This window comes from Stegostoma tigrinum, chromosome 10 (genome assembly GCF_030684315.1).
Source record: "Stegostoma tigrinum isolate sSteTig4 chromosome 10, sSteTig4.hap1, whole genome shotgun sequence".
Classification (NCBI taxonomy): domain Eukaryota; kingdom Metazoa; phylum Chordata; class Chondrichthyes; order Orectolobiformes; family Stegostomatidae; genus Stegostoma; species Stegostoma tigrinum.
Genome location: NC_081363.1, coordinates 32,335,642 through 32,363,270, shown reverse-complemented (window position 1 = coordinate 32,363,270; position 27,629 = coordinate 32,335,642). Strand labels below are relative to the sequence as shown.

The window sequence follows — 27,629 nt, the reverse complement described above, 5'->3', positions numbered from 1 at the left end:
CTAAAATTTTGTATGTAACAAGTAATTCCATGAATAAAGCTTTGTTAGACCGTAGTTTGACATGTCTTTGAGACATCTCTCCCTAATATGGCACAAGTGCCCAGATGTTGCCAAGAAGGACTTTGCAGAAGCAATGACCTTGGGTTTACTGTATCTTTTCCATTCCTCAATCAATGCCAGAATGTCTTTTCAGTTTCATTCCTTTGTTTAGATTTCGTAGCATTACAATAGAATGCAAGGCTTGTGTGGCCATTGTAGAAGGTGATTAAGAGTAGACCACATTCCTGTGTGTCTAGAGTTATATATAGGTCAGACTAGTTAAGGATGGAAGATTTCCTTCCCTAAAGAATATCAGTGATCCAGACGGAATTTTACAACAATTGACAGTGGTTACACGACTGCCATTAGACTAGCTTCCAAATCCAGAATTATTAGATGTGGGATCATGCTCAAAGAATTAGTCGACTGAGATCAATGAGTTGAAAAAATAGCCTCTTTATTGGACATTCACAGCAGCATGGCGTGAAGTGAAAGTAGAATCCCAAAATCAGAGCTCAGAAATAGCCTCCTTTATACAGAATTCGTAAATACATCAACATTCTAACACTTGAGTGCTAAGTAATGGCTATTGCACAGAAAAACTGTCCTGCAAGAAATCGGAGATGGTTTAAACACTTGCTAAGTGTTGGCGGTTATTCTACCGAGATTAGTGCGTCTGTCTGGTTTGTCCTTGCATAATTCGAAAGACGTTAATCCTGTTATTTCCAAAGTTAGAATGTTGGTAAAAAATTATCTGTGTGCTAAATAAAGGTTTGGATTTTTACCAATTGCAGCTGTCTGTGACTTTTATTTACAATCTTCTATTCATTCAGTTTCACAGTCTCGTTTATCTGTGGGTTCTGTTTACTATCACTCATTCATTCATTCAGTTTCACAGCCATGTCTGATATAGTAGCGCTTTTGATTTCATTCATACCTTCATTCATTCAAAGTCAGGTGGATCTAAATATAGCGCTGTTTTATTAGTAGGTGAAAGGTTGCTTATATACACGACATTGAATAAAAACATGAGGCAGGGTAAATCCTGTCACCTAAAAATCATATTTTTAAGTTAGTACAAGAAAGTCTGCAAGGAAGTGGCATTTTACTTTTAAATAAGAGGGCTAATCCAAATTGTTATTTTTGAATGATTCTTGGAGCCACACCGGCTGGAAAGGAGTTTAGAGTAAGGGGTTGGGGATCACATCTATATCAAGACTAGGTTTAAATATGAAAAACACTACTTTTGGCATGGAAGTGTAAAAATGTTTCATCCTGTGATATTTTTGCAGCTTTGTTAAATGAAGCTAGTGTGTTATACATGTTTGCACTTTAATGTGGAATGTAATCGGACCTTTAAATGGTTTGTAACCTAATACGGTAATGCACTTCTGAGTCAGTCTGAAGGGGGTGGTTAGTACACATATGTCTGTAGTTAATATTATATGTCATCATGAACAGTGATACAATCATGAATAATTATTAACGGACATGAATTATGATACATCATGGACAAGTCCCCAGATGTTGCCAAAAAGGACATTGCAGAAGCAACAGGCTTGGGATTATTGTGTTATTTCCAGTTCTTCGATCAAAGCCAGATGATTCTTTCAGTTTCAATCATTTGTTTATATTTCGTAGCATTATAAGGCTTGCTTGGCCATTGCAGAGAGTAGTTAAGAGTCGATTACAATCCTGTGTGTCTGGAGTTATATATAGGCCAGACTAGTTAAGGATTGCAGATTTCCTTCCCTAAAGAACATCAGTGAACCAAATGGAATTTAACAGCAATCGACAGTGGTTACATGATTGCCGTTAGACTCGCTTTCAATTCCAGATTTATTCCAGTCAAATTTCACCATGTCTGTGGCAGAATTCAGACCGAAGTCCCTGAAGCATTAGGTCAGAAATCACACAACACCAGGGTATAATCCAACAGGTTTATTTGAAAACACAAGCTTCCTGAGCCTCGCTCCTCCTTCAGGTGTAACCTGTGGACTGTAACCTGATGTTGTGTGACTTCTGATCTTGTCCACCCCAGTCCAACAGCAGCGCCTTTACATCCTGAAGCATTAGTTTGGGTCTTCATTACTAGTCCAGTAGCATTACTGTTATGCCATTGCCTGCCCATTATAACAAAAGAGATGTAAACTAGAAATGTTATTAATAAAGACATATACACACATCTAAAGACTACTGAATCAAAACTTAATTGTAACCTAAGCTGTTGAGCAGATGCAGGGGATGTTTGAGTGAGTCTGATTTACATCTGCCTGATTGTACATTACATAAACTTTGGCTCAAGTTTCTAAAGACTGGAGCTAGTCACTAACTGAGCAACATATGCAGTTATGTAACACAAAATGATGTAGTTTTCCAAATTACTGATGAGCGTGCTCCAAGTAATTGAATTGATGTAATAAATACATTCCAAAGCCAATATCACATCTTTGGCTTACCTTGTATTCTATCAAGCATATACATAATAAGTTTTAAAATGTGGTACCTGAGATGGAGCTGTATTCTGCTGGAGAAGGCCTGGCCTTTCCTGATGGTATTTGACCATGACATAATTTAAATCCTAATTGGGAACACCCGTCAGACCTACTGAAATCAAAATTAAATGCATCAAAGAGTTTGAAAGATCCACACAAAAAAATTAAAAATATATAGGTATAGTCAAACCCACATCAAATAAAATGATTGGTGCTAATTTAAAACAACTTATATAGCTTTAAATAACAAACATTACTATGACAGCCATAGCATTTCATGATAAATTGGTCATAAAGTTTTGCAAAGCTAGAGAATGAGACCATGATAAAATAATGAAACTAAAGGGAAAATAAAAAAAATGAAAACAAGAATATTAAAGCAAAATAAAAATAAAACAGTGACCAATAAAAATACTTGAAGAGCAGATCACAGTAAGGTCCATTCAAATATTGTCATAACATCAACGTTTATCGTGCTGAATCTGAAACTGAGGCTCAGAAGATAATGGGCATCATGGGTCTCCTGCAGTGCCACAATGATGCCACCCGAAGGTTGCAGGAACAGGAACTCATATTCCGCTTGGGAACCCTGCAGCCCAATGGTATCAACGTGGACTTCAGCTTCAAAATCTCCCCTTCCCCCACCGCATTCCAAAATCAGCCCAGTTCGTCCCCTCCCCCGACTGGAACACACAACCAGCCCAGCCTGTCTCTGCCTCCCTAACCTGTTCTTCCTCTCACCCATCCCTTCCTCCCACCCCAAGCCGCACCTTCATTTCCTACCTACTAACCTCATCCCACCTCCTTGACCTGTCCATCTTCCCTGGACTGAGCTATCCCCTCCCCACCTATATTCTCCTCTCCACCTATCTTCTTTTCTCTCCATCTTCGGTCCACCTTCCCCTCTCTCCCTATTTATTCTAGAACCCTCACCCCATCCCCCTCTTCTAGGCCCGAAACGTCAGCTTTTGTGCTCCCGAGATGCTGCTTGGCCTGCTGTGTTCATCCAGCTTCACACTTTGTTATCTTGGATTCTCCAGCATCTGCAGTTCCCATTATCACTAGGAAGATAATGCACGTTTCATTGCTACCTCTCATTAAACGAGTTTAATTCAGCTGGCAAATAGTCTCAATGTTCCCAGGCAATTAAGAGGACAGGAATTCAAATTAATGCACGAGAAGCTTTATTACAAAATATAGACTTTCTTTTTTACTAAATTATGCACTATAACCACAATTGTAATTGGAAACTAGGAAAAGTAATGAATAAAGAAAATAAGGCATGTTTTAAGGTGCAACATTTTAGGTATTAACTTTTGAACGCTAAAAATATCCCCAGAAAGATGAGTTCCAGTATATCTGTATTAATCCACCCACAGCGCAGATATTGAGAACTCAGTAATACTGAAAGCTATCGCTGTTGATATTTACATTATTTTCTTGTCACAGGGGCTGTAAGGCAATGGTGATGTCAAAGACTCCTGGCTGTAAACATCACTTTCACTATAAGTGCTTGTGTAAGGCGATGAAGTACGTGATGTGGGATCCACACAATGGTCCAATTTGAGGGCTGAATCTGGGCTTTCAACATCAGATGCACTGTTACTCAGTTTAGCTCTTTTCTTTGCAGCACTGTTTCTTAAAGACTTTAGGGCACTCATCATCTGTAAGAAGTAAGAGAACCTCACTTTGGTAACTGCAATCTTACTGAGAGATCAACAGTACTCCCTTGCAGGTTAATTTTCATGAAGAATTTGGAAATTCATTCTGAAAATAAGGCACTGCAACCAAATATATCAAGATAGCTTTTTCATACATCAAATAATATTTTTAAAATTACTTTGTTTTGGAATTTTTGAGCGCTTACTCTCCAATTATAATTCTATTTCTATAATTCCAGCTATACTTCTTTAATCAGCAATGTGAGATGTAGTCCAAATCCAAAAATACCATTAAAATCGAGATTATGACCCCACCCCCGACCACCAAACCATCATCTCCCAAATCATCCACAACCTCATCACCTCAGGTGACCTTCCACCCATAGCCTCCAACGCCATCATTCCCCAACCCCGCACTATCTGCTTCTATCTCCTTCCCAAAATCCACAAGCCTGTCTACCCCCCTGTTCCTGCGCCACCGAACTTATCTCCACCTATCTCAACTCCATTTTCTCCCCCTGGTCCTACCTACGTCCATGACACCATCTACGCCTTCCACTTCCTCCAGAACGTCCAATTCCCCGGTCCCCAACACCTCATCTTTACCATGGACATCCAATCCCTATTCGCCTGCATTCCCCATACAGATGGCCTAAAGGCCCTCCACTTCTTCCTGTCCCGCAGGCCCGACCAGTCCCCCTCCACTGACACCCTCATCCGCTTAGCCAAACTCGTTCTCACCCTCAACAACTTCTCTTTCAATTCCTCCCGCTTCCTACAGACAAATGTAATGGCCATGGGTACCCTTACGGGGTCAAGCTACACCTACCTTTTTGTAGGTTACGTGGAATAATCCCTCTTCCGTACCTACACTGGCCCTAAACCCCACCTCTTCCTCCATTACATTAATGACTGTATCTGCGCTGCCTTGTGCTCCCACGAGGAGTTCGAACAGTTCATCCACTTCAGCAACACCTTCCACCCCTACCTTAAGTTTACCTGGACCATCTACAATACCTCTCTCTCCTTCTTGGACCTCTCTGTCTTCATCTCGGGCAACCACCTAGAAACTGATATCCATTTCAAGCCCACCAACTCCCACAACTACCTAGAATACACTTCCTCCCACTCACCTTCCTGCAAAAATGCCATCCTTTATTCCCAATTCCTTCGCCTCTGCAGCATCTGCTCCTGGGATGAGGCATTCCACTCCCGTACATCTCAGATGTCCTTGTTTTTCAAGGACCACAACATACCCCCTCAGTGGTCGAGAACGTCCTCGACCATGTCTCCCACATTTCCCACAAGTCATCCCTCACACCCCCTACCTGTAATAACAATCAAAACCTCATCCTCACGTACCACCCCAACAACTTGTGGATCCAACGCATCATCCTCCAACACTTCCGCCATCTGCAATCCGACCCCGCTGCCAAAGACATTTTTCCATCCCCACCCTTATCTGCTTTTCCGGAGGGAACATACTCTCCATGACACCCTTGTCTTCACCACACGCCCTTCCAGCCCCACATCACACGGCACTTTTCCCTGCAACCACAGGAAGTGCTACACTTGCCCCCACACCTCCTCCCTCACCCCCATCCCAGGCCACAAGATGACTTTCCACATCAAGCAGATGTTCACTTGCACATCTGCCAACGTGGTATACTGCATCCGCTGTACCCATTGTGGACTCTCCTACACCGGGGAAACTAAGCGGAGGCTTCGGGACTGCTTTGCAGAACACCTATGCTCAGTTCTCAATAAACAGCTGCACCGCCTATTCACGAACCATTTCAACTCCCCCTCCCATTACTCAGATGACATGTTCATCCTGGGCCTCCTGCAGTGCCACCACGATGCTACCCGAAGGTTGCAGGAACAGCAACTCTTATTCCGCTTGTGACCCCTGCAGGCTGATGGTATCAATGTAGATTTCACAAGCTTTAAAATCTCCCCTCCCCCTACCGCATCCCAAAACCAGCCCAGCTGGTCCCCACCTCCCTCACCTGTCCTTCCTCCCACCTATCCCCTCCTCCCGCCACAGGCCCCACACCTATCTCCTACCTAGGAACCTCATCCTGACCCCTTGACCTGTCCGTCCTCCCTGAACTGACTTCTCTCCTCCCTACCTCCCCACCTACACTCACCTCTACTGGCTCCATCTCCGCTTCTTTGACCTACCTGTCTCCTCTCCACCTATCTTCTCCTCTATCCATCTTCTATTCGCCTCCCCCTCTCTCCCTATTTATTTCAGAACGTCCTTCCCTTCCCCCATTTTTGAAGAAGGGTCTAGGCCCAAAACGTCAGCCTTCCTGCTTTTCTAATGCTGCTTAGCCTGCTGTGTTCATCCAGCTCTACACCTTGTTATCTCTATTAAAATTGTTATTCAGTTAACTCTCTTATGAATTGGACTGAGGTTCTATAAGGTATTCCTTCTGCCCACAGGCACTTCATTCATTCTTAACTCTTGTGTACTCAACTTAGATTATAAAGTACAGTTTTCGGGGAATAGCAACTCATTTGACATTAGAAATTAAACTAGCTTTTCTTTTGAAATCTACTAACCTAGCAGTTTAGTATTCAGTTGCTCACATGGAACTGAAATTGAATCACGTATCTAAAGGGACCTCTTTCCTCATCAATGTTGTAAAATACTTAATCTCATCCCTTGAGGTACAGTGTCATGCAAGAAATGAAGGACATGCAATCTGACCCTTAGCTCAAAAGAGCTAGTAGAAAACATAAGTAGTGCAGCTGAAATCTTTCACTCCTTTGATTTTTATTCATACTCAAAATCTTAAATATATATCTCAGTTAGTACTGGAAATAAACAAAGGAAGCTTGCCTTTCTACACTATGACTGAAATGTTCCAAGACAAGTTAGAAAGATTCTTGCCCTTTGTGTTTTTCTTCATTTGAATCAGAGACAGATTTGCATTTATATAGTACCTCTGTAACCTCAGGATTCAAAGGTACATTCCAGACAGTCTATTTTTCACAGCACCTCCTACTAGAACAACAATGTTACCACAATGATCAAATAATTTTTGGTCACACTGGTTGACCAGGACATTGAGCAGAAATAATTCAACGGACGTTTTACCTTCAAGTGAGAGAATGGATGGAGTCTAGGGTTAAAACCTGATCTGAAGACAGCAACGATAACAACCCAGCATGCCCTCAGTATTGCACTATCATGAAAATAAGAAATACAAGCAATAGGCCGTATGGGCTCTCAAAATATCTGTCCTATTTAGTAAGATCATGGCTGATATCCCATTTCAACTTTCCCACTTAACATCAAGGCTGAGGCTTAGGGCTTTCACATACCTCCTGGGTGCAAGAGGAAATGGGCCTTGGTAGGAGCATGTTCCAGAGCTGCACATTTTCAAATAATCGTGTGACATTTAAGGGAAGTCATGAGTTGATTGATTGTTGGGGAATGTCCTTCAATCCAGTAATTTTAAGTATCAGAAATTTATGAACTAGTAGAAGAAAGAATTCATAGGCATATGAGAGGCAGCTGATTCATTCCTAAGGGCTAAGAATTGATGCTTCTGACTAATCTCTAGTTTATACTTAATACTGAGGGTTAGCGGATAGCTGGTTTGCAAAGCAGAGGGACAGCAACAACATGCATTCAATTCTTGCACCAACTGAGGTTAGCACGTCGGACTCTTCTTCGCAACCTATCTCCTTGCTTCGGGTGCAGTGACTGTCAGGTTAAATCACCAGTAATCATTTCTCTTTCTAACGAGACAGCAGCCCTATGGTCCAGTTGGACAATAAAAACATTTTACTTAATAGTACTGTACCAGAGTAAGCTTAACGTCACATGTAAAATGACTTAAAAGTTTAAGGTTAAGGCAAGGCAAGAAGTTCAGTCAAGTGGGAAGCTGTGGGCACTTCCCATGACCAAGGCATGTGTGCTAAGTGTCATTAGTTGAACAAGCTTGAGCTCCATACTTCAGATGTGGAGTCACTGCAAAGCATCAGTGTGGAAGAGAACTGTTTAGACAGCATGTTCAAAACAGGGGTCAGACTACATGTTAAGAGCAAACAGGCAGGTAGGAATGGGTGAGAGAGATAATGGGAACTGCAGATGCTGGAGAATCCAACATAACAAAGTGTGTAGCTGGATGGACACAGCAGGCCAAGCAGCATCTCAAGAGCACAAAAGCTGACGTTTCGGGTCTAGACCGTTCATCAGACCCCTCTGATGAAGGGCCTAGGCCCGAAATGTCAGCTTTTGTGCTCCTGAGATGCTGCTTGGCCTGCTGTGTCCATCCAGTTACACACTTTGCTTTCTTAGGTAGGAATGGGTAACTGGTAGTCTCGAAGACCTGTACCTCACCCAGTGGCACTCCATGGAACAACCTACATTAGACAATTTCACAGGGCATAACCGATCACCTGTTCTGATTCACCAATGGTCCAGCAATTGCAGAATTACCAGAATGCACAGACTTTGTCCAGTCACAATTCATGAGATTCATTGAACTGATGAGGTGTAACTCAACCGAATGAGTCAATGGTCTTATATTTTGTAATGAGACCACTTCACCACGATCAGCAATTTTAAGGGCGTGTAATATCACATTTCAAAGATGATGCAACTTCCTTCATTGATCCTTCAAGTACTTGCATATTCGGTAAAAGTTTTGAAAAGATCTCAATGAAATGATGTAAAATAGTATAATTTGTAAAGTGAACCAGCACACAGATTGGTGTAGCTCCATCATATGCATCTTAAAAAATATGCCATTGTAAGAATATGCTTAGATACAAGGCATCTCAAAATTTCACTGAAAAGGTGACTACTTAAAATACAAGGCTTGAAGAATTAAGTCCCAAATTTTCTGGAACCAGATTATTTCCTAAATGAGATGTGAAGCCTGGCTACTGGTATGTCCATTCAGCGAAGGAATCCCAATAGTGCAACACCGAGAAGGCCATCTGAATAATGTTGTACAATGGTTACCATTTGGGCTATCAGTAAGCTAAGACCTATTCCAACAACATATAGATAGGATTATTGAAAATGCACTGGCTGCATTTGAAAAGTTGGTAATATTACAGATAGCAGTAAGACAAAAAGACATGGGAAAAACATTCAGCTCCTGGTTAGGAATGCTAAACATATAATAATATTTAACAGCATGAAGTGCCAGGTCAACTTGGCCAGACAAAGTCTGTGTACATTTAATCTGCACATGGAATCCAGCCTAACCCAAGCAAGACTGAAGATGTTAAATAGATACTAACCTTTCATAAGGAAGAGGATCTGAGATAGCACCTCGGACTTTGAAACTTTCTGTTGCATTGTAACCTCAACTTCACAGACAAGATATCTCTGCTGCAAGGTTTGCTCAAGAAGAATGCTTCCTATGTTTGCTAGACAATCATCAATGCATCTTCAATTCTCTCAAGCAGGTTCCATTAACAAATCCTTGCTCACTACAGTACTACGACCCCAAAAAAGACAGGATTCTTGAAGGAGACGCAAGGTAAAAAGGCCTAGGCAAGTGTTTTCCGAGATGAGAAACCTTTACTTTTGTTTAGAAATTCTGTCATCTGTGCAGCTAACTATTCCAAAATAGAGCAAAAGACATTAGGTCTGGTATTTACTATCATGGAGTTTCACACCCATTTGGCAAGAAATTCATTGTAGAAACAGATCACAAGCCAAGAGAAATGATCTGTCATAAACCACTAATGACTGCATCACCACAACCATTGTTTACTTATCAAGTTACAAGGATAGAACTTTGAAATGAGATATAAGCCAGGTATCAGAATGATTATATTTAACATGTTGATCAGATTACCCATCCCAAAGACCAAGATATTCCTCTTGATTTACACATTGGTGTTCTTGACCATAAAGTTGAAGACATTTTCAAAGTTGTTCTGTTACACTTTGACTGCAAAGATGAGCAACCAGAGTTGCAAAATGTATCTGTTCAACAATGAAAGTACTGAAGAAGTACTTGAGGAAATATGTTCACTTTAGAGATAAAGGTATTACAGAAAGAGTTGTCTGATCAAGGTTGAGCTGGCCATTCTTTCTGTTAAATACGAATTCATATTGTTACACTGTTCTATATCATGGGTACTGAAAACAAAATAAACAGCTAGTATTTGAATTTCTTTATTAGTTAGGGCTGAAACTAGATGTTCAATAACTTGTGAATACGTGAAGGCGTGCCAAACATGCTAACATCAGCAGCAGAGTGAGGTGTTCTATCTACTCCTTAGACAGAAGTAGCAACAGATCCATTTACAGAGCACAATGAAGACCACATTCCTGTGATGGACTAATTTTCCAAATTTCTCATTGTTCAATAACTTAACAACACAAATGCAATCACTGCTGACACAATGACAGCTATTTTTACTTTATTCGGTGTCTTGAATAGTTTCTGAAAATGGAATACAGTACATAGGCAAACCAGTTCATCAGTCCAACATGCAATATGATCATGGCTGATCATCCAGCTCAGTACTCAATTCGAACAAGGGTCTAGGCCTGAAGCATCAGCTTTTGTGCTAAGATGCTGCTTGGCCTGCTGTGTTCATCCAGCCCCACATTTTGTTATCTTGGATTCTCCAGCATCTGCAGTTCCCATTATGTTCAACTTTATCCCTATAGCTTTTGATCCCTTTAGCCTTAAGAACTATATCTAACTTCTTAAAAGTACTCAATGTTATGGACTCAACCATGTCCAATGATAGCAAGTTCCACAGGCTCTCACTTTCTGGTGAAGAAACTTATTCTTTTCTCAGTCTTAAATGGTTTACCCCATATCCTTAGACCCCTGTTCTAGACTTACCCCTCATCAAGAACATCCTTCCAGCATTTATCTGGCCTAGTCCAGTTAGAATTTCATGGATTTCTACGAGATCCCCCTCATTATTCTGAACTCCAGTGAATATAATCCTGATCCAGTCTCTGTTTATACCTCAGTACTGCCACTCCATGAATCAGCCTTGTAAAGCTTTGTTACACTTCTTCCACAGCAAGAACATCCTTCCTCAGATAAGGAGGCCAAACCTGCATGTCATGACTCCAGGAATGGCCTCACCAAGGTCCTTTACATTTGCAACAAGACGTCCATGCTCCTGTATTTGTATCTTTTAGTTAAAGGCTAATAATCTATTTGTCATCTTCACCGTCTGCCACATCTGTTTGGACACTTTTGGCAACTGGTGTACAAGGACACCCAGGTCTTGTTGCACCTCCCCCTTTCCCAATCTATTGTCACTCAGTTAATAATCTGTTTTACTGGTTTTGCTACCAAAGTGGATAACATCACATTTATCCACATTATACTTGGTCTGCCATGCAACTATCCGCTCACTCAGCATGTCCAAATCACACTGAAGCACCTCACAATCCTCTCCCGGGATTGTGTGATCTGCAAAATCGGGGATATTACATTGAATTCCCTCCTCTAAATATTTTGAAGCACTGATTCCTGTGGTACCCTACTAATCATTGCCTTCCATTCGGATAAACACCACTTTATTCCATTCTGAGAAAGGGTCACTGGACACGAAACATTAACTCTGTTTTTCTTCCTTTAAAGATGCTGCCAGACCTGCTGAGTTTTTCCAGCAACTTTGTTTTTCTTCCTGATTTACAGCATCCACAGTTCTTTCGGTTTTGACCAGTTTATTCCTACCTTTTATTTCTCATCTGCCAATCAATTCTCTGTCCATTTCAGTACTCTATCTCCAATTTCTTAGGTGTGGCCTTATCAAAAGCTTTCTGAAGTTACAAGCAAACCACATTCACTGCTTCTCCTTGTAAACTCTATTAATTAAATCCTAGAAAATTTCTATTTGATTTGTCAAGCATAATTTCCCTTTTGTAAATCCATGCTGACTCTTTCCAATCCTGCCACTATTTTCCCAGCTGTCTGCCACTGAATTTTACCCAACGGATTCTAGCATTTATCCCCACAAGCAACATCAGTCTAACTGGTCTATAATTTCCTGTTTTCTTTCTACGTCTTTTTTTTAAACTAAACAGCTGAAGTTACTGGATACTACAAAGTCTAAGGGTCTGACAATATTCCAGCAATTGTACTGAAGCTGTCCGTTCTGGATCTTGCTATGCCCCTAGGCAAGCCAGACATCCATCTAGCAAAGTAGAAAATTTTCCAAAGTATGTCCAGTACAAAAAAGCAGGTCATCTCCAACCATGACAGTTACTGACCTACTATCCATCTATTCTCGATCATCGAACGTTTCATTAACAGTGCTAACAAGCAGCATGTACTTCACAATAATCTCCACACTGACGCCCAGTTTGGGTTTTACCAGAGCTGCCTGCTCCTTATTGTGTAACAGCCTTAGTTCAAACATATTTAAAATAGTTGAATTCTAGAGGTAAAATTAGAGTGTCAATGCTTGAGATTAAGGCTGCATTTGAACAAGTTTGGAGGAGCTCTAGTAAAACTGAAGTCAATGGGAGTCCATGGGCATGCCGTCTGCTGCTGGGAGTCATACCTGGTACAAAGGAACAAACAGCAAAGCAATCTGCTTGATTGTTTCTGGATGTACAGCATTCAATCCTTCACCACTGACACTCATAGCAGCAGTATGCACCGTCCACAAGATGCGCTGCAGAAATTCAACCAGAGTATTCAGGCAGCACATTTCAAATCTATGACCACTACCATCTAGAAAAAAATACAAGGAATACCACTACCGACTAACTTTCCTCTAATGCATCCACCATTTTGACATGGGAAGTGGTTCATGAAGAGAACTCACCACCACTTCTCAAAGGCAACAGTGGATGGCAACTACGGACACACAAATCCCATCACAAAAAAATTGTATAATGAATATCTGACACTACCACACCTGCTTACAGAATAAGGAAAATCTTTACGATCTTGTACACACTAACCTCTTCATGATCTGTTTCATCTTCATTGTTGTCCAGTGAGGAAAAATCCAACTCTAAATTTTTGTCAATGTTCTTCCCTTCCTTCCAAACTTCCTCAGATTCTGTTCCATTTGCTCCTTTTTTATTACCATTTACAGTTACTTCTGCTTCAACAATTGGGCTTGAGCCTTTTGGAATTGGAGGTACAGGTTTTGAAGTGTTGAGATCTCTGCGAGATGATGGTAACTTTACCAATGCAGGTTTCAGTGATATGGGTGAATGACTTTCTTGTGAGCTGTCTCCTGGACAATTACACAGTTAAGTAAATAGACACACAGTGAGATGCAGGACAATGATGTAGCTGAAAAATACAAATTACTCTAATCTTCATTTTTATTCGAATATATACTGCAACTATTCCAATCCAGTTCTTTTTCATTTAGTAATGCCTACTGATCAGAAATCTTTTGAGCAAAACTAAGCAACTTGGCACCATTTGGTGGAGTATTTTGAGAACAGAATCACTGAAGATTTGGATAAGTAAAACACTTTTTATTACTTCTCTATAATGGTTTATCACTGTTTTATACTTTGATAAATATTTAAATCTGCAACAGTTTACCACTTCTAAATAAGAAACTGAATATAGCACATGGAGCTTAAGGGATCAAAGGATACAAGGGAAAAGCAGGAACCGGCTATTGTATTGGATAATCAGCCATGATCAAAATGAATGGCAGAGCATGCTCAAAGGGCTGAATGGCCCACACCTGCACCTATTTTCTGTTTCTAACTGAGTAACATATTTGGCTATGGTGATGTAATTGTACTGAACATTCAGGAGAAAAAGTAGAGTATACTGCAGAACACAGTTAAGAATGCCTAAAAGCAAAAGTCTTATTGAAGTTTCAAATCCAGAGAATCCTAATTTTCTAAGATAATAAAATGAGAGGCTGGATGAACACAGCAGGCCCAGCAGCATCTCAGGAGCACAAAAGCTGACGTTTCGGGCCTAGACCCTTCATCAGAGAGGGGGATGGGGAGAGGGAACTGGAATAAATAGGGAGAGAGGGGGAGGCGGACCGAAGATGGAGAGTAAAGAAGATAGGTGGAGAGAGTGTAGGTGGGGAGGTAGGGAGGGGATAGGTCAGTCCAGGGAAGACGGATAGGTCAAGGAGGTGGGATGAGGTTAGTAGGTAGATGGGGGTGCGGCTTGGGGTGGGAGGAAGGGATGGGTGAGAGGAAGAACCGGTTAGGGAGGCAGAGACAGGTTGGACTGGTTTTGGGATGCAGTGGGGGGGGGGGGGGGGGGGGAGAAGAGCTGGGCTGGTTGTGTGGTGCAGTGGGGGGGAGGGGACGAACTGGGCTGGTTTAGGGATGCAGTAGGGGAAGGGGAGATTTTGAAACTGGTGAAGTCCACATTGATACCATATGGCTGCAGGGTTCCCAGGCGGAATATGAGTTGCTGTTCCTGCAACCTTCGGGTGGCATCATTGTGGCAGTGCAGGAGGCCCATGATGGACATGTCATCTACAGAATGGGAGGGGGAGTGGAAATGGTTTGCGACTGGGAGGTGCACCTGCAGTGCCACACAACTGCATCTCCCAGTCGCAAACCATTTCCACTCCCCCTCCCATTCTCTAGATGACATGTCCATCATGGGCCTCCTGCACTGCCACAATGATGCCACCCGAAGGTTGCAGGAACCGCAACTCATATTCCGCCTGGGAACCCTGCAGCCATATGGTATCAATGTGGACTTCACCAGTTTCAAAATCTCCCCTTCCCCTACTGCATCCCTAAACCAGCCCAGTTCGTCCCCTCCCCCCACTGCACCACACAACCAGCCCAGCTCTTCCCCCCCCACCCACTGCATCCCAAAACCAATCCAACCTGTCTCTGCCTCCCTAACCGGTTCTTCCTCTCACCCATCCCTTCCTCCCACCCCAAGCCGCACCCCCAGCTACCTACTAACCTCATCCCACCTCCTTGACCTGTCCGTCTTCCCTGGACTGACCTATCCCCTCCCTACCTCCCCACCTACACTCTCTCCACCTATCTTCTTTACTCTCCATCTTCGGTCCGCCTCCCCCTCTCTCCCTATTTATTCCAGTTCCCTCTCCCCATCCCCCTCTCTGATGAAGGGTCTAGGCCCGAAACGTCAGCTTTTGTGCTCCTGAGATGCTGCTTGGCCTGCTGTGTTCATCCAGCCTCACATTTTATTATCTTGGAATTCTCCAGCATCTGCAGTTCCCATTATCTCAGTCCTAATTTTCTAATTGATTTTACATCCAATGCCAATCTAACTCTGTACACTTTAACAGAAAATCCAGACATAAGTACTTGAGTCCCTTCATTAGAAAATTAAAATCAAGCTCTGGAATATTATATTACTTTATGCAACACTGCCTCCTTTAAAGTATTCCTTGAAGCTTAAATATTTGACCAAATTCTTAGTCATCTACCTTAATACTGCCTTATGTGGTGTGGTGTCAATTCCTGCTTCACATCAAACTAGTGAAATAGTTGCTATGAAGAAAATGTTTACAAAGCAGCTTAGCACGACATAGTCATGTTAAAACAAATCCAATTGCATAGATCTTATCAAGCAAAATGACAGAATACTTCTACATTTCCTGATCTTCTTTAATCTCTCTGCTACTTTTGACATGCTTGACCGATAACATCTCTCCTGATGAGTTTGATGAGATAACCAACCAGCCAGTCAGGTCAACCCAAGTAAGTGCTTGCTATTTCTGTTAAATGGAAAGTCCTCCCAAGATTAAGTCTTCTGGCAATTCTGCATTGCTTTTTGGTGAAATGATCCTCAAACATGGGGTCAAACTTTTACCAACAACAAGTTGTATTTATTTCGCTTCCTTAACATGATGAAACGTCCCCACATTGGCATTATGAAGCACTGAGCCAAATAAAGGTAATTAGGTCACAGTGATGAAAGCTGGTCAAATAAGTATTAAGAAGTATCTTTAAGGAGTAAAGTGAGGGTAGAAATGTGGAGGAAGGGGAATACAGAGCCTGGGGTCTAGATATTTGAAGGCACGGCCACCCGTGATGAAGTGACAATGATTGGGAAACGGAGATTGCAAGAACAGCAGTTGCTGGAGTCAGAATCAATACAATGAGCAGCTGGAGAAGCAAGTCAGGCAGCATCTGAAGGGTAGGAAGGTCAACGTTTTGGGCCTAGACCCTTTATCAGGGCAGTCCTGATGAAGAATCTAGGTCCAAAACATTGACTCTCCTATTCTTCTGATGATTAGGAAACAGTTGCACTAAGATTACATCAATCAATGTGTGACTAAAGGCAATGACTCCTGCTATGTCCTAGGGTAGCAAACCTTTTGTTTCAAAAGCCATTCTCTTTTTGAGAGCCCAGATTGGAAGCAATAATTGTCTGCACAATTCAAGGACAAATCACAGCAAACTAATCTTGTCTTTAACCCATTCCTGCAAATATACGTTTTTTTTTAGGCATACAGTGATGTGGGATGTGAACTGTGGTTGATTCCTCCATTCAGCCCAAAGTGGTCAAGCCTAATTTTATAGCCCAGGTTGCTGAGGCAGAAGGGATAAACCAAGTTACTATGCTTGAAATAAAGACTGGAACCTTCCTGATATGCGTGTATTGATGTTACTACATGCTATATCTACCCATTTAGTAATTGGGTGCCCCTGAATTGTGTTGCTGTTCCAAGGTGTCCAATATGGCAGAGATGGAGTAGGCAGCATCCGAGCTCCCTGTAGGTATTTTTTAAAGTGTTCTTTTAAAAAAAAAACTTACCTTAGAGCAGTGGTGACAACATTAGAGTGGCTAAGGGCTGGAGCAGACCCGGCTGGAGGCGTGGAGCAGACCCAGATGGCCAGCACGATGCATGGCAGTCCTGAGCAGGACAGTAAGCCAGCTGGAGGCCTGAGCAGAGTGGAACCCCAGTGGACTGGAAGCCTGAGCAGAGTAGAATAGCTAGAGTGCCCCCAGCAGATCAGAATGGCCAGTGGGCTGAAGGTCCAAGCAGAGCAGGACGGTTGTTGGATCGGGAACTGGTGTGGGCAGTCAGCAGCTTGCGAACCTGGTTAGACTACATGTGGAAGCCCCCTACGTTGATCTACTGCAGGCCCTTTACTGAAAGGCTGTAGTATTTATCTTTTTAAACTTTATTTCTTATTTTTCTAATTTATACTATGAATAACTGCAAGGTAATGTAAATTTTCTTTCTTTATTTCTCAGTTCTATATCTAAAATTTGTGCAGAGGCACTTGTACCCAAGATGGTGTGCTGCATGGGTGACATTGTAAACTTATCACTGCACTCCTGAACTTGAGTACATATGACAATAAACCTAATTCTAATTCTAATTGATACAATATTGCAATAATTCTCACCTTCAAAAGTCAGAATATCTTTTTTGGTAAAGTCATGTGAATAGAAATTCTAAAAATTCAAAAGGTTAAATGGTGTACATTGATATCAGAAAGACACTTATCAAATCTTGTTACAATATAAACTGGGAGTGGCAGAAACCATTCTTAATTAAATTACTTTCTCCTTACTGACCCCTTCCAGGGTATTTAGCAACTGAAAACGACCTACTTTAGGTCTCTGCCAGTGTTGCTCTTAAATAGTTACGAATCAGTTCACAATTAGACATGGTGACAGCTTTCTCTTCTTTCCTGCTCTTCGTCTCCATCTGTCTGCAATGGAGTAGTTCTTGCCTTTGTTTCACACTTGACAATAATAGATGAAGTCAAGAAACTAGGTAGTGTGAGGAATCACTCTTACAGGTTTGTGTCCTACCATTTTAAAACTAATCCACAACACAGATATTTAGAGGCTTTAAGTATTTTTATAGCCAACAGGCTTGTTTTTACAAAATTTGCAGTAGCCAACTTGTTCAATATTTCTTAGAAGGTGGAATGCAAAAGGTGAAAGTACAATGGTGTAAAATATCATCTCACTTGAAAATTTTATTGTATTAGAGCGTCAGTGCTATTATCAATAGCAGCTTTGAAAGGAAAACAGAAGTAAATAGATAAATATTTTAATACAAGTGCTACAAGCAAAAAGTAAATGAATAGCCTTTTCAGATGGGGTAAGTAACATATCTGGTGTTATAATATTTTGTGATTCCACAAGGATTGGGGATGGGGTAGAAAAGTAAAGAATTTAAATTTCTAATGTTTTAACATTTCCTATGAACAGTGAACAATATTTGTAAATACTCAAAGCTCACTTACCAAAGATGAGCAAATCCTCAGACAACTGATCAGTCAGCCGCCGAGAACTGGATTTAGATACCCCTTCAAAATGCTCCGTAGGCCATGAGTTAGAAAAATTAACAGTTTGCTCCTGAAATTTCTTCAATGATCTATCAGTTACAGAGGCATTGACTGGCCTCCGTGCATTTGGCAATGGAAATGCTGGAAGATAGTGAAGCCCTTGGCTGCAGCTGGAAGCTGGAGTTGGTGCAGGATCGATAGCAACTGGATTATAGAAGGCATGATTCTTGCTGGAAAGAACGAAGCTAGAATGAACTGGCAAAGAAAAATGCATTTAAGTTAATTCTTGAAATATCCACTGAACTTGAAAAGGATTATAACAAAAAAAAGGTATTTATACGAATGGAGTAGATATAAGAGGAAGATTCTATCAGCCAAAATTAACTCAATCTTGCATGTTTTATAAAATGCACACGTTTCTAATGTCGATCATACTTCTGATTTATATTATGCATTTTGAAACTTAGTTTTGTTTTTTTTTAACTAAAAGAAGTTTATTTCTTTTCTATTCCATCAGGTAAATAGAGCAGAGATGAAATCTTCAATTTCCTGTGCTGTGCTGTGCTGGTTCAATTTTTCTTTAATGGTGATGTTTAATAAATATTGAACTGGCATAAATATTGAAATACAAACAACTGGTAACACTATCATATTTGGTCTGCTGGTAATGTTCCACTAAGGAACATAGATGACATACTCGCAGCAGTGTTCACTTATTTTTCTCAGACTTTCTTTCAATCCAGTTCACTGTAAGATGCTGCTTGGCCTGCTGTGTTCATCCAGCCCCACACTGTTATCCTGGATTCTCCAGCATCTGCAATTCCCATTATCACTGAATTTTGAGATGGTTGCTAAAGCTAATGCACAATCTGCAGACTTTGCCACATGCAAGGCTAGTGATGTTTGAATGGTCAGGGAAATGAGATACTGAAGGTTTGTGCATGCTCAGATAGCTTAAAGTTTTGAACAGACCATGCAAGGGAACAAGCAAATCATGCCCAGGAAGCTATCTTTTTCAGAGGTGTATATGCAAGGCTGTCCCCAAAAATAGATCAGATGTAGTGAAGGGAAATTAGAGGGAACTTAGGTTGCCAAAAAGGTAAAAGTCAGCAGCTTTCTTTTTCGAATAATAATTGATCCATAATTTTCTGTATTAAGACCAATGAATAAAATGAATAACTCAAATGAAACTATATTTTAATTTGCAGATTGGATTTATTTTTGTGCATGGGGCGAAAAGGGAACAAAGCTACAAAGCTGTAATGTAACAAAACAACCATGCATGATACTCCAGCTAAGCTCTAACAAATGTTAGCATTTCTCTTTTCTTGCATTCTATGCCTCTCATACCAAAGCTGTAAACATTGTATTTTACATATTTTAGCTGGTGGGCTCAAGTTTTGCTCCAGGACTTGAGCACAACAAACTAGACTGATGTAAGTATTGATTAGGCACTTTACAACATCCTGCACTCAACTCAGAGTTCAACAATTTCAGGCAATGAACTCTGAACCCCATTTTGATTGTTTTTTGCCATGTGTCAATCTGTTTTGCTTTTGGACAAAACTGTTCATTATTCATAGAATTGTTATGACACAGAAGAAGACCATTCAACCATCATACCTGCACCGGATCTATTACGTAGTGTCAATATTACCCAAAGCCCTGCAACTGTTTCTGTCCAAATGATTCATCCATTGTCCTTTCAAATGCTTTAATTGATCCAACTTTCACCGTATTTCCAAGCAGGGCATTCTATATTCTAACTGTATGAAAATGTTTTCTTACATTGTCCTAGCTTCATTTGTACATCACTTTAAATCAATGTCCTCTTGTTCTCTTTTTCATTTTAAAAAGTGGAAACAACTTCTCCCTATCTAAGATAACAAAGCGTGAAGCTGGATGAACACAGCAGGCAAAGCAGCATCTCAGGAGTACAAAAGCTAACGTTTCGGGCCTAGACCCTTCATCAGAGATGGCCCGAAACGTCAGCTTTTGTGCTCCCGAGATGCTGCTTGGCCTGCTGTATTCATCCAGCTTCACACTTTGTTATCTTGGATTCTCCAGCATCTGCAGTTCCCATTATCTCTGATCACAACTTGTCCCTATCTACTCTGTTCAGCCCACTCGTGATTTTGAAGATCTCTATCAAATCTCCTCTCAGCCCCCTTCTTTCATAACGACAGTACAGACCCAACCTCTTCAATCTATCATTATAACTGAAGTTTCTCACTCCTGGAACCATTCTTGAAAATGACTTCTGCACTCTGTCCATGCATTCACACGTTTCCAATAATGTGGCACCCACAACCATGCACGATACTCCGGTTAAGCTCTAACAAATGTTAGCATTTCTCTGTTCTTGCATTCTATGCCTCTCGTACCAAAGCTGTAGTCATTGTATGTTTGTTAACTCTCTTCCCATCTAAGCATCTTCAATAATCTGTGCACATATACACTGGGTCCTTTTCTCCTGCATGCCCTTTGGGATTGTATCCCCTAGTTCATATTGTCTTTCAATGTTCTCCCGGCCAAAATGCATCACCTCATACTTCTTTGCATTGAACCACACACTACAGCAACTTGTTACTGTCCTTCTGAAGTTTTGACTATCCTCCTCACAGTTTACAATTCTTCCAAGTGCTGTGTCATCTGCAAACTTTGAAATTGTTCCTGAACAATACGATCGTTAACGTACATCAGGAAAAGCAAGGGTCTCAAAACTGAACCCTGGGAAGCTCCAATATAAACTTTACTACAGACCAAAAAATATCTATTGACCGTTATTCTCTGTTTCGTCTCACTCAGCCAATTCTGTTTCCCTGAAGTTACTATCCCTTTTATAGCATGGCCTATAACTTTCCTCAAAATCTGTTGTTTGACACGGTATCAAACATGTTTTAAAAACCCATGTTTACCACATCAATAACGTTAGCCTCATCGGCCCTTAATGTTACCTCTTCACAAATTACAGCAAATTAGTTCAACATGGATTTCTAAAGTGGAAATCATGTTTACTCTTCCTAATCAACTCATCTTTTCCACGTGATTACTAATTCTTTCTTGAATGACTGTTCCCACAAATTTTCCACCATTGAAGTCTAGTGAACTAACTGGTCTGTAATTGCTGGGATTATCTTTCCAACATTTCTTCAACAAGGCCATTATTGTTTGCAATTCTACAATCTTCTGGCACCTTCTCCTCTCTCCCAACAAGGAAAAAAAATTATTCTAGGTGTATGGGTTTGGTACATAACAGAATGGCTGAACTTCTGTAAAGACAGGGTTAGGAATCACTGGTTGAGGTTCATGTGGCAACCAATGACACAGGGAGGAAGAGCGTGGAGGACTTGCAGAGGATCAGTTTCAGGCATTAGGGAGTAGGTTGAAACGCACAAACTCCAAGGTACAGAAATACTACCTGTGGCACAAGCTTCAACATTTAGGCAATGGCAGATTAGGGAGGTAAATATGTAGCATGAAGGATGATGTAAAAGGGAGGGGTTAGATTTTGAAATCCCTTTGGGAAAGGAGAAAACTGTTCACACGAGATAGGCTTCACATGAGCAGAAATGGAACTAATCGCTTGTTGTGGGATGGCCGGGGAGGTGGCAGGGGAGGCAGAGTGGATTTAAACCTGTAAGGTGATGGGGTGCGGGGGGTGGGTCTAGTGTTTGATGAATGGGTGTGGCCTTGTAAGTAGCAGACAGGGCATAACACAGAAAATAGGGAAGGGGAACAAAAGTGAGAGAAGGCTTGAGTGTTGACAGTGAACATAGAAATTGTCAACTTCCAATGGGAAAGAAGAAAAAAGATAAGGGCAGTGTTAAATTGTACATATGTAAATGCATGCAGCATCATGAACAAAATCAGGGAACTGGGAGCAGGAACTACTTTTGGGAATATGACATAGTAGTATTAACAGAAGCGTGGCTCAAGCCAGACCAGGGCTGGATATTTAACATTCAGTTATAACGCTCTTATAATACTTTTGAGAAAAGTTACAGGTCATGCTGTAAAGGGGACAGTAGCTATGCGGATACAAAATTGGCTGATTGACAGGCAACACAGAGAATAATGGTCAATGGATATAATGTTTTTTGTAGAAACAGTGTGGGTAAAAAGGGAAGTAGCGTAGCAGTGCTCGTCAAAGATAATATCATTGACCTTGAATGAGATGCAGCTCGTGATTTAGAATCTACATGGTTGGAGGTAAAAAAAACAGGAAAGAAATGGTGACCTTGATGAGTATTTATTGTATCCCACTAAACAGTGGGGAGAAAGTAGAAGAGAGAATCTAGGTATATTATGGAAATCTGGAAGGCAAGTGTAGGGTTGTGATAGTTGGTGATCTGAATTACCTTAGAGTAGACTAGGAAAAAGAAAGAAGAAATTGCGCTAGCAACCCAGGTTCAAATCCACCCTCAGGCGACTGTCTGTGTGGAGTTTGCATATTCTCCTTGTATCTGCGTGGGTTTCCTCTGGATGCTCCGGTTTCCTCCCATAGTCTGAAGATGTGCACGCTGGGTAGATTGGCCATGCTAAATTGCCCACAGTGTTCAGGGGTGGGGAGATGTGGTGGGTTGCAAGGGGATGGGTCTGGGTGGGATGCTCCGAGATTCGATGTGGACTTGTTGGGCTGAAGAGCCTGTTTCCACACTGTAGGGATTCTATAGATTCTATTCTAGAGATAAATTCTTATGATGTCTGTACACAAATTTTCTGGTACAGTACATTTCCAGTCTGACTAGGGCGATAGCTGTGCTGGATCTGGCCTGTCAGGTATGTCAGAATATAGATAGATAGAGCTCTTAAAGATAGTGGAATCAAGGGTTATGGGGATAAGGCAGGAATAGGATACTGGTTGTGAATGATCAGCCATGATCATAATGAATGGTGGTGCTGGCTCGAAGGGCTGAATGGCCTACTCCTGCACCTATTGTCTATTGTCTAATATAGGTGCATTTGGGAAATAATGATCATACTATAAGGTTCAATACTAAGTTAGAAAAGGATAAAAATTGGTTAATGATTAAGATTCCAGACTGGAAACGGGAAAATTTGATTGGAAATAAACTTAGGTGGATGAAAAATGGGAAGATTTCAAAAGATAGTTGTATAGGGCACAAGCTAAGTACACACCCATGAGAAATAATTATGCAGTATCCAAAGCTACAGCACCCAGAATGACTAAGGATGTTGATGAGAAAATAAGGAAGAAAAAGGAGGTATATAAAGCAAACTGGAATAATACCTGCAATGAAATCAGGAAGAATATTCTAAATGCGGGAGAGGGGCTAAGGCTAGAATCAGGAAGGCTAAGATGAAGCATGAGGAAAGGACAGAAGGCTGCACAGAAACAAATAATAAATGCTCTTCAACATATTAAAAGTGAAAGATTAGTGAAGGACAGATTGGGGTCCATAAAGAACAAGTAGGGTAAGCTGCCCACTTAAGCAAAGGGTACGCAGAGGTACGAAATGAGTACTTTGCTTCTGTCATTACCAAATTAGAAAATGGTGACAATGGCCTGGTTGAAAATATACATGTTGAGCAACTGAGCACTATTGTGATAAATAACGAAGAGGAGATAAGGCTGACAGCACTCCAGGTAGGGAAGTTTCCAAACTTGGATGGGATGTATCCTGGATAGCTAAGAATGGTAACTAAGCATATTGCAGAGAAATTTTCCAGGCCTCTCTGAACATAGGATTAGTCCCAGGGGGCTGAAGGGTTGCAAATGTATCACCATTGTTTAAGAAATGGGCAGAGGACAACCCAGGAAACTGATCTGTCAGCTTGATGTCGATAGTGGGAAAACTGATGGAGTCATAATACAGGACTTGGTAAGCATACACTTACAGAAAAATAAGTTAATACTAGACAGTCAACATGACTTTGTCAAGGACAGATCACGTTTGAAAAATCTGAATTGTTTGACAAGGTGACACAGGCTGGATGAGAGTGGTTCAACAGATGTTGTCTATTTGGACTTTCAGAAAGCATTTGATACAGTGCCACATGGCAGGTTGGTTAGCAAATTAGAAATGTTTGGGATTGAGGGGGGATTGGCAGCACGGATTAGAAGTTGGCTAAAGGAGAGGGAAAGAGAGGACAGGTATAGATAAAGGATCAGCAAGAGGTATAGGAATTTCTCAGATTGGACATAAGTTAATTGGTGTTCGGACCCTTTTTTTCTGATTTATATAAATAATTTGGAGATGGGTGATGAGGGTATAATCTCTAAATTTGCAGATGATACTAAACTAGAGAGAATAGTAAATTGTGAGGATGATGTTGAGTGAGTTCAGAAAGATGTTGGCAAGCTGGCCAAATGAGCAGACACCAGATGAATTTTAGTGCAGAGAAATGAATGGTAACATATTTTGGTAGAAGTAAGAGAGACAATGCAGGCTCAATGGCACAATTTTGAGGGGAGTACAGGAGCAGAGGGATCTCGGGGCTCACGTGCATAGTTCTCTGACAGTGGCCAGACAAGTTAAAGCTGTCGTTCAGAAGGCATATTAGATCCTTGGGCTTATAAATAGAAGCACAGAGCATAAAAGCAAGGAAGCGATGCTGTATAAAAACTGGAAAAACTGCAGATGAATGCTCAGCAGGTCTGGCAGCATTTGTGAAGGAAAAAAATCAGAGATAATGTTTCGGGTCTGGTGAATCTCCCTCAGAGCATGAAGTGCTGCTATACAAATCATTGGTCAGACCACATCTGGAGTTTTTTTTACCTCATTTGCCTGGATGTTGAAGCCCTGAATAAAGTGCCAAGGAGTTGCACTAAAAAGATACCATGAATGAGGGACTTTAGATACAAAGAAAGATTAGAGAAATTGGGCACATTCTTCTTGGAGTAGAGAAGATTAAGAGGTGACCTAATTGAGATGTAAAAATTTTGACAGGGCAATGAAGGATATCCATTAGATGGTACGTCAGTAACTAGGATTTACAATTTCAAGACTGCCATCAAGACAGCTAGAATTGAAATGTGGAGAAACTTCTCTAATCACAGAGTTGTAAGGATTTGGAATGTGCTGCCTGGGAGAGTAGTGGTAGTGGATTCCATACAAGGTTCCAACAGAGAACTGGATTTTTATTTGACAGTGATGAATTTAGAGGGCTATGGAGATAGGGCTGGAGAATGAGAATAGTTGGGTAGTTCTTTCGGACGATGTAGACACAATGGGTCAATTGGCCTCCTTCTGTACTGTAAAATAACTGACAGTCATATCTGTGCAAAAGGAAATCAACTTTCCACAGACTGGTAAGGTTACAGCCAATGCATTTCAAGTGCGTGTGCCAAAAAATGGAACATTTTAAAATCAGGCAGCAAACATCCTATTCGCTGCATCTCAGATCTCAATCCCAAGTCTAAATTTAACAACTGACAGTGTTCATTACAGTAGCATCCACTACACCTGCACCCACCACCCCTCTTGAACTTTTGTGAGCTTTAACAAGTTAGCCGGTCATTAGCACATTGCTATTCGAGACAAAGTGCAACGAGTAAATTGCTTGCCATCTTTCCCACAAGTGAGTACATTTCAAAAATACCTCCCTCGGCTGTAAAGTACTTAGGATTTTCCGAGATGTGAAAGGCTCTACACAAATGCACCTTATTTTATTAATTCCTTTAGTAACTAAAATTAAAATAGCTACTTAACATTGTGATCATGATGCTTTTGCATACTTATTTACAAATAGAATTTGTACATTTGAATTGGGACAAAACAGTACTCCGAAAGCTATACAACTGATACATAGAACATAGAACAATACAGTGCAGAACAGGCCCTTCGGCCCTCAATGTTGCGCCGACCTGTGAACTAATCTAAGCCGTTCCCCCTATACTATCCCAATGTTTAGCATAATTTACTAGCCTTCGATGCTGAAGAATTTACGGTCAAATACAACAAGACCTGGACAACATTTAGACTTGGGTTGACAAATAGCAAGCAATATTTGGACCATTCGAGTGCCAGGCAACAACCATCCCCAGCAAGAAAGAATTAAATCATCTCCCCTTGCCATTTCCAACCCTCGATGCCACATGATCAGCATCTTGGGTTTACCATTGATTAAAAATTGAACTGAACCAGCTATTTAAATACTGTGGCTACAACAACAACTCAAAGTCAGGGAATATGAGAAACCCATATCCTGCCTCCCCCAAAGCCTGTCCATCATCTAAGGCAAAAATGAGGTGTAAGACGGAATACTCCCAGCTTGCCTGGATGAATGCAGCTCCAACAACACTGAAGAAGCTTGACATCATCCAGGACAAAGCAACCCTCTTAGCTGGCAAATCCTCCACCACCAAGGTATAATGGCAGAATGAGTCCCATCAACAACAAGAACTGTAGTTAACATGGAATACTTTATCAGTAAATTGCCTTCCAAGCCACCTGGCATTCTGACTTGGAACTATATCGCTATTCCTTTACAATCTCTATGTCAAAATCCTGAAACTCCTTTCCTAACAGCTTGTGGCGAACTTAAGACCAGAAGAATTGTAGTGGTTCAACAGGGTCACTCACAATGACCTCCTCAAGGACAATTAGGGATGCTCAATAAATACTGGCCTAGCCAGTGGTGCCCACATCCAATTAACATTTTTATTTTAAAATGGGCCAAAACTCCTGTGAATTTACAAGGTATAGTCTTAAATAGATTCCTTTGTCTTCAGAGAGTGACAGATAATAGATTGAATTGCCTGGATACACTGACATTCCCAAATGATTGATACCTCATTGGTCTATGTTGTTAGACTTCATAGTGTAACCTAAGTATATTAAAGAGTTTGGTACTACTTCAGTGTGAGACAGTCAATCAGTCTAGAGTGTAACTGGTTCTTAAATCATATAATACTCATGTAATAGTTGAAATTTTAAGACTATTTTTTAAGGTTAAATTTATAGGGTTGACTATTATATACTTTTGAGGGGCTGAAATTCATGCCTGTCAAAATTCATACCGTATCATTAGAATTAGAATCCCTACAGTGTGGAAACAGGCCCCCCGGCCCACAAAGTCCACATCGAGTATCACAGCATCCTACCCAGATCCATCCCCCTATAACCCACCTAATCTACACCTCCCCGACCACTACGGGCAATTTAGCAAGGCCAATCCACCTAACCTGTACATCTTTGAACTGTGGGAAGAAATTGGAGCATCCGGTGGAAACCCATGCAGACACGGGGAGAACGTGCAAACTCCACACAGACA

General features: G+C 41.1%; 1 protein-coding gene across 6 annotated transcripts in view; it reads right to left on the bottom strand.

Moving 5' to 3' along the window:
* LOC125455588 (TOG array regulator of axonemal microtubules protein 1) overlaps positions 1-27,629 on the bottom strand; it is a 148,367-nt gene that overhangs the window by 53,478 nt on the left and 67,260 nt on the right. For 4 of the 6 annotated variants that reach the window (XM_048537744.2, XM_048537740.2, XM_048537742.2 and 1 more), the window contains exons 4-7: positions 18,348-18,644; positions 13,119-13,399; positions 3,966-4,198; positions 2,546-2,646 (exon numbers count right to left, since the gene is read on the bottom strand). In XM_048537744.2, coding sequence (XP_048393701.1) covers positions 2,546-2,646; positions 3,966-4,198; positions 13,119-13,399; positions 18,348-18,644 — 912 coding nt within the window. The remainder of the gene's footprint in view (positions 1-2,545; positions 2,647-3,965; positions 4,199-13,118; positions 13,400-18,347; positions 18,645-27,629) is intronic. The other 2 variants (XM_048537741.2, XM_059649084.1) reach the window with 1 other exon arrangement.